The 13,380-nt window shown below is 37.1% G+C and overlaps 1 protein-coding gene across 1 annotated transcript; it reads right to left on the reverse strand.

Annotated features, from left to right (window-relative positions):
- Window positions 1-667: 667 nt before the first annotated feature.
- On the reverse strand, window positions 668-6,717 carry PCOAH_00001660 (SICA antigen; the record flags this gene model as incomplete). Its single annotated transcript, XM_020056983.1, has 8 exons — window positions 668-772; window positions 856-1,022; window positions 2,175-2,339; window positions 2,488-3,322; window positions 3,527-4,075; window positions 4,402-4,493; window positions 5,047-5,796; window positions 5,958-6,717. The coding sequence occupies 8 exons, from the start codon at window positions 6,715-6,717 to the stop codon at window positions 668-670; spliced, it is 3,423 nt and encodes a 1,140-aa protein (XP_019912491.1).
- Between the last annotated feature and the right edge of the window lie 6,663 nt (window positions 6,718-13,380).

Consider the following 13,380-nt stretch of genomic DNA (forward strand, 5'->3'; position numbering starts at 1 on the left):
TGTGTACACTTTCCATATTTGTGCTTGCCATTCTTTTTTTTTTTTTTAATTTTAGGGGTGATAGATGGATTATATATATATTTTTTTTTTCTTTACTTCTTCCTTTTTTTGAGCGTCGAATTTTTAATATTTTTTTTTTTTCCGCAACATTATTTCATTGTGGGTTTTTTTTTTTTTTTTTTGTGGTTGTTTCCCCTTTTTATTGTGTGTACTTGCTCCATTCTTTTTTTTTAATATTATGAATTAATTCAATTTAATTTTTTTTCTTCTTTTTCTTTTTTGTCCTTTTTTTGCTTCCTTTTTTTCCTTCTTTTTCTTTAATATTCCTTATTTTTCTTTCTTCCTTTCCTACATTTGTAAGTTTGAATGACTTCACAAGGGGATGAACACGCCCAACGCGCATGCAGAAAAAGGTCCTGACATTTTTGAAGAAATATGCTTGTATTTCAAAAAAACGAAAAAAAAATTATTAAGTTAAAAAATTTTATAACAGAATGAATAAGCATTTTTTTTAATTCTTCAATAAAGAAAATTTTACCACACAAATCAAACTAAAGTGGGGAAGAAATTTTTTTTTTTTCCCGGTTTATATTAATTACACAAGAACGTGTAAACACATTCATGCAATACTAAGCGAAAGAAAAAAAAAAAAAAGAAAAAATATTTACTACATCCTAAACCCGGAATCTGAACTTGGAACCTGCTCCCTAGGAACATCTTCCACAGGAACACTTTCCTCAAGAACAAACTCTTCCTTCCCTAAACCCGGAATCTGAAGAGGGAACGTGCTCCTTAGGAACTTCTTCCTTAGGAAGAAAGTCTTCCTCGCTAAAACCCGGAATTTGAATTTGGAACCTGTTCCTTAGGAACACATTCCTTAGAATCTTCTTCCTTAGGAACATCTTCCTCAGGAACCGTTTGTCCTTTTATGGACTCACGTCCCATAAATTCTTGAACCATAATTTCAAAAAAGTCTTCCTTCTTCGAATGCACATCCCCCTTTTGACATTCGTCTAAGACTTCTAAATGAATATCAATAATCATGCGGCGACGTACACCACGATCCACACCATGACGACCAACGCCCTGTTCTTTTGGTCTGTTTGTTCTTCCCGTTGGAAGAGATCTTGCTTGTTTGCGTTCCTTTACTAAGGTATATGCATGTGGACCATCTGCCCGGTCCACATGGTCAAAGAGTTGTTCTTCCAAAGTTGGAGGACCAGAAACTTCATGAGCCCTTTTGTGACGATTTCTTCTTTTAGGAAGGAAAAAATACTAAAAAGAAAAAAAAAAATGCGAGAAAATGTTTCCTTAATAGGGGTGAAATGTAGATAACGCAACAATAATTACTACTTCAAACCCAACTGTAAAATCCTACACAAACACCCTTAAATGCGAAATCCTATACACACACACCCTAAAATGCGAAACCATAGAGCCACTTACTCATTTATTGCTTTTTTTTTTTTTTTTTTTCCTCTTTATTTTTCTTTATTTTTCTTTTTTTTTTTTCTCTTTATTTTTCTTTATTTTTCTTTTTTTTTTTTCTCTTTATTTTTCTTTATTTTTCTTTTTTTTTTTTCTCTTTCTTTTTCTTTCTTTTTCTTTTTTTCTCTTTTTTTTCTTTTTTTTTTTTTTTCTTACTTTCCAAAGCAAATAACCTATGACAGAAGTACCAATTAAGACGGGAATGGTAGGAAGGTATGGGGTAAGGAGGTCGGAAGGGTTGACCGTCCCTTCCTAAGACCTCCTTCCTTTTCTTTCTTCCCTTCCCTTCCCTTTCCTTCTTTCTTTCTTTCTTTCAGATCTTTTCTTTCTTCCCTTTCTTTCTTTCCTTATTTCTTTCAGATCTTTTCCTTCTTTTCTTTGCTTTTTTCTTTCTTTCCTTTCCTTTTCTTTTCTTTCCTTTTCTTACCTTCCAAAGGAGGTAGGTCATAGCAAACATACCAAGGAACACAGGAATGGTAGGAAGGTATGGGGTAAGGAGAGCAGAAGGGCTTATTGGGTTACTAAGTGGAATAGCTATAGGAGACGAAGCTCTTGTTGTTGGTGGTGGTGGTGTTGTCGAAGTGGGCCCTCCTGCTCCTGCGGAACCATCATTAGATTTCTGAGATGGAGGTTGTGGACTAGCGTGGTCAACACTGTTGGAAGTTGGACCACCGCCACCCCCCCACCGGCACTTTGGGTGCCAGCTGGACCACCAGGGACACCTCCAGGGACTGCAGGTGGGCCATCACCAGCACTGTCCACAACCGGACTCGGTGGAACAACTTTCTTGGTTTTAGCATCAATTTCCTTTGTTTCTGTTGGGACCTGTGAACCGGAACCTGCCTTTGCAGCTGTGAAATAAGTAAGGAGGGAGATTTTAGCTTAAGTGTATGCAGGAACCGTGGATCCCAGAATACTGCAGATGTACCTTTGTGCACATTTCCTGTAGGTGCTTTCTTTCTTTTTTTTTTTTTTTTTTTCCTTTTTTATGTTTCTTACCTGGCGGTTGTCCAGGGGGGTCCTCCACTGTTACTCGGGTACCAGCAGGAATAACGGGATCATCAAGACCTGGTCCGGAAGCTTTGCCACAAGAAATTTTAACACCAAACTCAGAATTGGAAGTATTGCAGGCAGTGCCGTCCTCATTAGATTCCTTCTTAGGTTCGGGTTCCACTGGAATTGATGATGCTGTTGGTGCAACGGGAGGTTCCTCAGACCTACCTGGTACACTTTGGGAAGTTGAATTGTCAGTAGTTCCGGGTTTCGTAGTTGCTGGTTTTGTTGCGGCTGGTTTGGCAGCAGCAGGTTTAACGTCAGGTTGACATATGTTAGTTATGGCATTTAGAGCTTGCGTTATGTCTTTATTCTTTTCGAGTTCCCCTTTTATTCTATCCCGTTGGTTTTTGGTTCCAATTTTAAACTTTGTACAATCGTCCCACTCACATTTTTCACAATTATCATCACTGTTGCACAATTCCTTATAAGGACTTCCTCCATCCGCAAAAGCTTTTTTTATTTTGTCTACATTGACACAGTTCTTTTCCTTCAGTATTTCATTTGCGAATACATTTAATGCTAGGCAGGCCATAGTTTGCCTAAATTGTTGGTTATTCTTTTTGCTCGCGTCGATATCACTGCCTTCCACCTTAATGCTATAAATATGCCTTAATCCTGTAGTAATGTATTTGCAAGCCGTTTTATTTGCTCCTAAAGGTGTACTATTTCCATCCTCAATTTTTTCACATATACCGGAGTCAGCTCCATTTCCTTTAATTATAGCTACAGACAGTTCCTGCAGTATATTCCCCATGTCCTCATCTTCCCAAATTTCTTTCTACGCATATAGGGAAAAAGAGAGAACACGTAAATATAAGTAGTATTTATACAAAAAACATTCTGCTCCTTTCTGTGAAAAAATGTATTCTACCATTGTAATTCTACACAAATAGACTTGGATGCGAAATATAAATCCTTTCCAAACCTCCCATTTCTTTGTGCCTCCTGATGGTGTTCTGTCCCTGGACCATTGTGTTGTTACACATTGTGCACGATCACATAAGTTCTTATTTATATCATTTAGAGTAGTTAGAGTTTGCGTTATTTGCGGATTATTCTCGTTCAGTATTGTCTTCAACTTTTCCTTCACATCTGTTCCACCCACATTACAATTCTTAAAGTCTTTAACCCTTTCACACTTAACACATTTATCGGGTCCATCCTTACACCTGGAATTTATGTTTTTATTTCCTTCCTCAAATGCTTGCTCTATTGTATCTTCCCCGGCCTTACAGGGAGATTTAACCTCCTGTATTAATTTGTCCGCATAGGCGTTTAGAACTAAGCATAACATAATTTGCTTAAAATGCCTGTTGTCTTTCTTGCGCGTTTCATCTCCATCTTCCTCTTGAACTTCGTATATGTACTGTAATCCTGAAGTGATGTACTTACATGCTTTTTTCTCTGAGTCAGTGACTCTTCTACTATTTTGATCTGTACTACTACAGTAACCTGGAATACCTTTGCTTTTTGTAGATATTTTATTAAACATTTTTGTGGCCTCCGTGTTAATGTCCACCTTCATGTTTTCCTGTTAATAGAATGAGGGAGGGGGGGGCAAGGGAAGGAAACAAATGTATGATATGTAATTATATGTCCACCTCCCCCTATATAATTATTATATGTCCACCCTATAACTATTATGTCCATCCTACAATTATGTCTACCCCCTATAATTATGTCTACCCCCTATAATTATGTCTACCCCATAATTATGTTCACCCCCTATAATTATTATGTGCACGTTACATGTGTACGTCTAATTTCCCTCTGTCAATTTGTACAAAACTACAATACACACACATACACAAACAAAAACTGTCCACAAACTGTAATGATGACAACATTCTTCCTTACCCAGGTTACCGTCTGACCATTGTTTACACCCCATTTCTTTGTTACGCAGTCTACGCGATTACATAAGACAGTTTCCTTGGTGCAGTCATCACCTATAAGAATGAAGGACGCCGGGAAGAAACACAGTGAGTGAAGGACATGAATGAGTAGTGGTAAGGTAGATTCCTCTTCCTTCTACCCTTCCTTCTTTTATCTTTTCTTTCCTTTCCATTCTCCTTCCTTCTCATTTTTTTCTTTCTTTTTGATGCACTCTTTTTCAGGGTACACGTAGAAGGTTGCCCCTTGTCCGGTTGGACCCCGCTTGTCCGGTTGCACCCGGCTTCTATGGTACACCCAGTTTCACGTTGACCTGTCTGCGAGGAGTTTTTCCCTTTCAAACCCCATTTCTTCTTTTAAACACCAGGCAATATTTGTTCAACCTAACCCCTAAATCCTAATTCCTATACCCAGAAACCCTAAACCCGAAATCCATTTCCTATACCCATACCCCTTTCATTCTAAAACCACCTTCCTTCCACCTTTCACCACTAACACCACCTAACAACCCACCTACCACCCACCTAACAACCTTTCTTCTCTGTCTTTCACCCTCCTTTAGGTATTGGTGGTGTACCCCGCAGTAACGACCCCATGGTAATTTATTACCTTGTTGACTAACTGGTGGTGGTGTTTGTGGTTTACTTTCCTGTATGGCTTTCTGCAGGGCGTCCTGCAGGACCTTCCGATCTTCCTCTTCCTCTTTCTTCACTTTGTTCTCAATTTGTACAATAGTACTCTTTAATTTCTGTAGTTCCGGATTACTGTTCAATATTCCATCATCAACACTCTTATCATTGCGTGTATGGGATGCATTATTTATTAACCCCTTAGTATAATTCCTTGTACTTTCGTCGCACCATTTTTTTTTTTGTACTCTTCCTAGTTCATTACTGAGAACACTGTTCTTCATTGTTTCCCACAATTTTGGCAGCATATCCTCCCCATCCCTGTAAAGATTATTGAAACTTTCATATTTACATTCTGTATATTCCGAGCCCCCTACAAACGTTCCTTTTATATTCTCTACAGCTTCAAAGGCATACTTCATCACACTCCTTGGAGCGCAGAAATTATCCATATAAGACATCCACACCTTCAGTAAGTCACAGAGAGGAATATCCTTCACAGTGTTCTTACATTTTGTCTGTTTTGCTTTGTACTGATTTTCAATATTTGTTACTAACATTATATTCCTTACCATGACTTCACAGAAACCTTTATACTTATCTGCATCATACTTGTATTCATTGTCACTTCTCTCGCACAGTGCCCTTGCGGCTTCGAATTCGATCCAATTAATAGCATCATCTTCCGTTGGGTTATTGGAGAACGCCGTGAACCATTCTGTTATGCGCACTGTATGGGGGCACATGAATATATATGTACTACACAAATACAATCCACATTTCCTTATACTTTCCATTTCTAATAGAAAGAAAAGGAAGAAAAAAAAGAAAAGGAAATATTGAATGTACACACCTACTGCATGTACTCAACATGGTAGAATGATTTCTTACATTCCTCTTCCTCTTCATATTTTCCACCGCTTTCCTTTAAGCAGTCGCTCGGTTTTTTCCTCTTCCTATTTACTTCATCCATTTTTGTTAACACTTCTTCCAACTTTCCTTCTGGCAAATTCTTACTATCATCATTAAAATCCTGTAGTTCAGTTTCATCCTTCCTTCCTAATAATTGGACGACACCTTGCATGTTCCTACCCTGCTGTCCTCCCTGACACCCTGTATTCCCCATTATAGTTGTATACATTTGAGTGCCACTTTTCCTCTTTTCTAACCATTCATTTACTTTATTTCCTATAAATTCTTTCCCTATTTTCATCCCACTGAATGGTAGTGTTCTGCATTTCTCATGTTCTGTTAATTCTTTCCACATCCCTTGAGCTGCTTCCATCGGCTTCACTATGTACTCTGCAACTTCATTCAACTTACAGTGTCGCTTATATAAATTTACCATAGTCATACTTCCAACTATACACCTGAAATAAGATTCTACTTCTCCCAAGTGTTCTACTTTCGCCCTCCCCCCCACTATTTTATTTCCTTTAATTCCACTCATGAAGAATTTTATTTTTATGAGAGCTTTACACATCTCCTTTTTAACGGTGTTCCATATACCTTTGGTGTTGTCTATTTCACTACACAGAGCTGATATTTCAGGAGTATCCCCACTTAAGCGCTCCATTAACTTCTCGAACTGCTTCTCTAGATCATTCCATATTCCTTCCTGAAATTTGAAACAGTAAATGTACACACACATCCATTATCTCATTATATCTACTCATTAGAAGTTTTCCTAATACTATTGTTCTCTTATATTCCCCCTTTGTTAAATAATATGGAAACACATACACTATTTCCTGTACACTCCACTGGACCGTTCACTCATAATTCCTACATATATATACATAAGCGGACTGCGATCCACCGTCCTTTCTTTTTTATTTTTTATTACCCAATAATTCTTCCCTTCTTGATTTCCATTTTCCCGGAACCATTGTCTTAATATATGAGCAAAATATTCGTACTCATCAGCCATTGTAAACCGACTTCCCCATCATTACATACTTCTTCGTTATACTGGAATATTACATTCCCCGAGGGATTTTATATTTCAACCACAGAATTATTCTACCTTACGCTGTAACTTTTACGTCCATGTTAAAAAATATACTTCTTTATATTTCTTTCCTTCGTTCTTTCTTTATTATTGGTTGCACGCATTGTTTATTATATTTTGGTTCCTAAAAGGGGGAAAAAAAAAACCTGCATGAATTTTCTGCATTCTTCAAAGGAACAGAAGAAACCTATCACCCCTCTTTTCCTTTTTCAATTTTTACCTTTAATTTTTTTTTCCCCCTAAAAAAAAAAAAGAGAACAATCTCCCCATCTTCCTATATGCAATGGAATCTTCTAAAAGAAAAAGGAAGAAAAGAATTAATCATTTGTTCTTTCCATCCTTTTTTTTTCATTTTCCTTTTTCCTTTTGCTTCTTATGCTGCTAAAAAGGGAGCGTAAAAAGAGAGAAAAAAAAAAGGGGAAGGAACCTACCATACCATTCTGCACTCTCGTTTCTCTTCCCTCCTCTTTTTCTCACATTCTTCTGAGAAACGAAGAAGAAAGAAGAAAGGAATTACCTTCTTTTTTTTTCATCCTTTTTTCCTATTTTTCCTTCTTTCTTATAAAAAGAATAACCTTCCTTCTCCTTTATGCCTTTTACATTCCTCTAAAAAAAAAAAAGGAAGCGTTACGTGCCTTCTTATTCCTTTCCTTTTTTTTTTTCCTCTTCTTTCCTTAAGAATAATAACACTCCATCTTTTATAAACAGTATTTTTCTAAAAAAAAAAGAAAAAACATTTTCCTTCATGCAACCTCCCTTCCCCTTTCTCATACACTTGTTACATTCTTTTATTAAAAAAACAAAGAAAAGAAGGGAGAAGAAGTGAGGAATGGAACAACCTTCCTTCCTTTTCATATACCTCCAACCTATGCACCCTTTTTTTTGCATTTTCCTTTATGCACTACATTCTTCCTAAAGAAGAAAGAAAGGAAGAAGGAAAGGAATTACGTTCCTTCATTCTTTTCTTCTTTTTTTTCTTTTTTTTCTTTTTTTCTTTTTTTTTTCTTCTCTTTTCTTAACCCTTCTTTTTTTTTTCCTTTTTTTTATTATTTGTTTCTTCCTTTAAAATGAGAGAGAGAGGAAGAAGGAACTGAAAAAGGAAGGGAAAGAGAAGGGGCGGGAACTTATCTAATATATGGAACGGAATATACTATGGTGGTAGAATCGTCCCCTGCGGTGGAAATTGTTCCTGTGGAATATGTTTCTTTAGAAGTGTTGTCTTCATCGTCGCCGTCGCCTGAGAACCTGTTCAATCCATTCCTAATGGCGGACCTCCTTCCCCTTCTGTTTCTTCTACTGTTTCTATTACTTCTATTCATGCCGCCTAATGCAGAGAATACATTGGTATACTGAAAGGAAGAGAAAAATAGGAATGAAGGTTGTTACAGGTGGTAGGTGGGTTCTTATGGTTGTCAGAATGAATGATTTCTGGGGATGGACGGAAGTTGGTCTTAGGGGTGGAAGGAAGGTTGTTAGTGGTGGTGGTAGGTAGAATGAAGGTTGTTAGTGGTGGTAGTAGGTGGGTTGTTAGGTTGTGTTAGGTGGTAGGTTGGTTGTTAGGGGTGGTAGGTAGAATGAAGATTGTTAGTGGTGGTAGTAGGTGGGTTGTTAGGGTGGTAAAAGGATGGTTGTTAGGGGCGAAGGAAGGTTGTTAGGTTTGGTTGATGTAAGGAAGGTTATTACGGGTGGTAGGATTGATGGAAGGAAGGTTATTACGGGTGATAGGATTGATGGAAGGAAGGTTATTACGGGTGGTAGGGTCGATGGAAGGAAGGTTGTTAGGTGGGTGGTAGGTGGAAGGAAGGTGTGTTGTTAGGTGGAAATTGGTAGGTGTGTTGTTAGGTGGAAATTGGTAGGTGGGTTGTTATGTGGGTGGAAGGAAGATTGTGTTAGGGGTGGAAGGAGGGGGTCTAAGGAAGGGAAGGAAAGGAATGAAAGATTGGTAGTGTCTAAGGAAAGAAGGGAAGATTTAGAAATTCACACATGTCTATATGTCTAAATTATTTTTTTATTTAATTGTAACCATAACATGCATTATGTATAGTTAAAATTTTTCTGATTAAACAAAAGAAAAAAAGAAAGAAAAAGAAGGAAAAGAATTCCACACTTAATACTTCGATTTAATGTATATTTCTTTTCCTTATTGCTCTAACAGTAAAATGCTAATAAAAGAACTATAATAAAACAACTAATATGACGAGCACACATTGGAGGAGCACCAATAGGGTGACCACAAATAGGACACGAGCCCCACTATGGTTATGAGAATGACGAGTATCATATTTTTTAAAAAGTGTTACCGAATAACCTAAGGTGGCGGAAGTAACTGGTTCATTATTTCCAGGGAACTCTGAAGGCGGGGAAAACCGGGACGTGCCATACCTAAACTTGCATAATACACAACTAATGAATAAAGACCCACCATCACCAATAAAACCAATAACAAAATCCAACCCCTATTTTTACGACAGGTATACTTTTTTAAAAATGTGTTAAATTTATCCTTTAAGGTGGTATTTCTGCCCTCTAAGGTGTTATTCTTCTTTCTATGTGATAAATTCCCCGAATCGAATTTGGATTCGAATTTTTTGTACTTAGATTTTTGAATATATTTTTTCCTATATCTATAACAATAAAATGCTACCAATGCACCTAGCATAAGAAGCAGTATGGTAGTAGCAATTGGGTGTGCCCACACCCAATTACCTGCTGTTTCGGGAAATGAGGAGTAAAATTTTTGCACTGCACTTGAAAATGGTCCAAATAAATCAGGGGAAGTTACTCCACTTGAGCTTATATAATATGGAATTTCCAAACTAAGACCCAAAATAACCAATGTAAGGATTAATAGGGTTCTATGTTTCATTCCTCGACGGCAATCATGAAAAAAATTTTTGCACATTGTTCGACATTTGTCCTTAACACTTCTATCCTTTTTTCTTTTCGTCTCATATGGTGTATTATAATCATTTTTCTTTGAAGTTATTCCATTATATGGCCCATTTGGAATAGGAGTGTTTCTAAAGGGGTCGTTATTATTGTTTTCATTATAAAGTTGATTTGATAATTGTGTTCTTGTACCAGCTTCGCTTCCTATTGATGATCCTGTACTGCTTGAATCGCTTCCATCTGACGAAACATATGTGCTTATTGCACTCACCTAAAAGATAAAAAAAAGAAAAAGGGTTAAGCAGAAAATGTACATTCATAATTTACATAACACATATAAGTGTTATTACACAAAATTAAAGGAAGAAGGAAGGTTTAAGGGAAGGAAACTTCCCTTCTCCTTCCCCCACTCCCCTTTTTTTCCTTCCCCTTCCTTACACCCCATTCCCTTCCCTTCCTTCACTCAGCAAAAATAGAAGGAAAAGAAAATATTCATTCATAATCATAATGAATATGTATGCGTGCGTGTCAAATATATATATATATATATATTTTTTTATATAGGTTTGTAACAATTTAGTATCTTACGTAGTGGTGATTGTGGTCATGTTGTGCCCAACAGTAAAGTATTAAGATGAAAAGGAGGTATTTTGCGGAGAACATCATTTTGCTTCGTTTTTTTTTTTCTGTTCTTTTTTTTGTTTTATTCTTTCTTTTTTAAAGTAAAAAGAAAGGTATAAAAAGTGAAAATTCCTTTTTCCTCCTTCTATTTTTACATTTGAATGATAGAATTATTTTCTTCTCCTTTTTTTTTTATAATGTAAAATGCGTATTACGTCGTTTGCACATTTTATTAGTTATTCTTCCTCTTGAGTGTGTAAATCTAATTTAAACTAAAAATTTTATTACAACATACAATATAAAATATATAAAATGGAATATATCTCAATTAAAGAAAATAGATTTTAAAAATACATATTACATTATTTCAAAAATTAACATTTACAGCTGTCAATATTCTTTTAAGAGAGAAAAAAAAAACGTAGCACCCCCTCCCCCAACATTCACCCCCTTTCCTTCTAACAACCTTCTTTCCACCCCTAACAAGTTTCCTTCTCCCACTCCCTCACTCCCCCACACTCCAACCACCCACACTAATTCCCCCATTCTCACACTCCTCCCACAACACTTCCCTTGCTTCTTTACCCCTTCCTTCACTCCCCCACACTCCAACCACCCACCCTCACCCCCTGCCACACCCTTCACACAAACCCTCACACTTACCCACACTTCTTCTAATCCCATCTTCCTTTAACCCCTCCTGTTTCTAAGACATTCCCCTCCCAAACTAACACCCCAAATACTAAACCTTACACTTCATACATTCACTCTCATTCCTTCCATACTCCTTCTATAACCCTTCTTTCCACACCCCCTAACCCCCACCATCCTTCCTTCACTCCTTACCCTTTACCCTCATTCCTTCCATACCCCTTCCTTCACACCCCTCACTTCTTTTCCTTCGCACCCCTCACTTCTTTTCCTTCGCACCCCTCATTTCCTTTCCTTCACACCCCTCACTTCCTTTTCTTCACACCCTTCACATCCTTTCCTTCCCTTCTTAGACCCTCCTTCTTTACTTCACACACTTCAATTCATACTCTTCCTTCCACACCCCTAACTTCACTCTCATTCTTTCACATCCTTTCCTTCTTTTCCTCCACTTATCTTGCTACACTCTCTATCCTTCACACTTATCACCTTCCACCCAACACTACCAAGTTCACCCTATTACACATTTAACACCTTCCCTTCCCCTACTAACCACCCATAACAACCATACTTCCACCTATCACCCAACCAATTAACACACCTTGCTTCGACCCTACCACCAACCACTCCTAACAACTCTTCCTATCATCTAACAACCTTCCTACCACCCTAAAAAGCCAACTACGACCTAACAAACTTCCTTCCATCTACCACCCCTAAAAATCCTTCATACCACCACTAAAACAACCTTCCACACCTAACATAACCTTCTACCTACCACAACTACATAAACTTTGCATTCTAATACCCTAAACTCGAAATCAAATTCCTATACCGCTAAATAATACACTAATAATCACAAAAATACTCCTACACACTCAACCTCAAAGCATGAACCCTCAAATCTGAAATCCTAAACCCTAAACCCCGAACCCCTAAATCCTAAACCCTGAACTCTAAATTCTGAATCCTAAATACTAAACCCTAAACCCTGATCCCTAAACCTAAAACGCTAAACCCTAAACACTGAATACCTAAAAACTAAACCCTAAACACTGAATACATAAAAACTAAACCCTAAACCCTGAACTCTAAAATGTAAACGCTGAACCCTAAACCCTAAAACTTGCACCCTAAAACCTAAACCTTCAAACTTAAAAACTAAGCCTACAAAGGTAAACCCTAAACCTACAAAGGTAAACCCTAAACCCTGAATCCAAAACCCTAAATTTTAAAGCCTGAACACTAAACCCTAAAGCTCGAAACCTAAACTCTGAACCTTAAAGCCTAAAGATTGAATCGTAAACCTTAAACCCTGAACCCTACAACTCTAAATCCTGAACGCTAGTGCGCTAAACCCTGAGCCGTAAACCGGAAACCCTGAAGCCCTGAATCCTAAACCCTAAATCCGAAGTCCGAATTCCTATACGCCGAACCTGAACGCTGAACCCTTGATCTCTTTTTACCCTTCCAGAATGTATTCAACTTTTTAATCCTATAGAACAGAAAGAAGAAGTAAATGAATATTAATATATATGAAATAATATGTATTAGTAAAGCAAGTGACTTAAAAAAATGTAATGTAAGTTCCGCATAAATGTGGTATTCTTAGTGTACTTAACAGGAGGAGGAAAATGGAAGTAATGTAATGGAGGAACACATTATTAAGGAACACATGTTAATAGGAGGGGAAGGGATTTATGATGGAGGGAATGTTATAATAAGTGTATGTATTCTTCGTCTTTATTATATATAATTAATTTTCTGCAATTTTCTCAGCTACTTTTAATATGTATGAGTAATGCAATGTACACATTTCTAAAGGGGAGAGGAGGAATAAATGCTCTCTGCATATATACGAAAAGCATTGCATGTGTATAATCAATTTTTTAAATGAACGCTTCCCAAGTAACAACATGAACCATAACAATTAAGCATAAATGGAAAGTGGGAGTGAAAATTTTTTCTTGTAAGAAGGTACATTTTTGTGAATCGAACAGTTAAGGGTGGTGAGGGGTATAAATATATATTAATAATAATAGGAGTGTATAGTGTTCTAAATGGTTATATAGAAATTATAGAATAGTGTAAAAAAATACATGTAGGATGTGAAAAGCGCAAAACGAAACCCCTTTTCACATA

This window comes from Plasmodium coatneyi, chromosome 1 (genome assembly GCF_001680005.1).
Source record: "Plasmodium coatneyi strain Hackeri chromosome 1, complete sequence".
Taxonomy (NCBI): domain Eukaryota; phylum Apicomplexa; class Aconoidasida; order Haemosporida; family Plasmodiidae; genus Plasmodium; species Plasmodium coatneyi.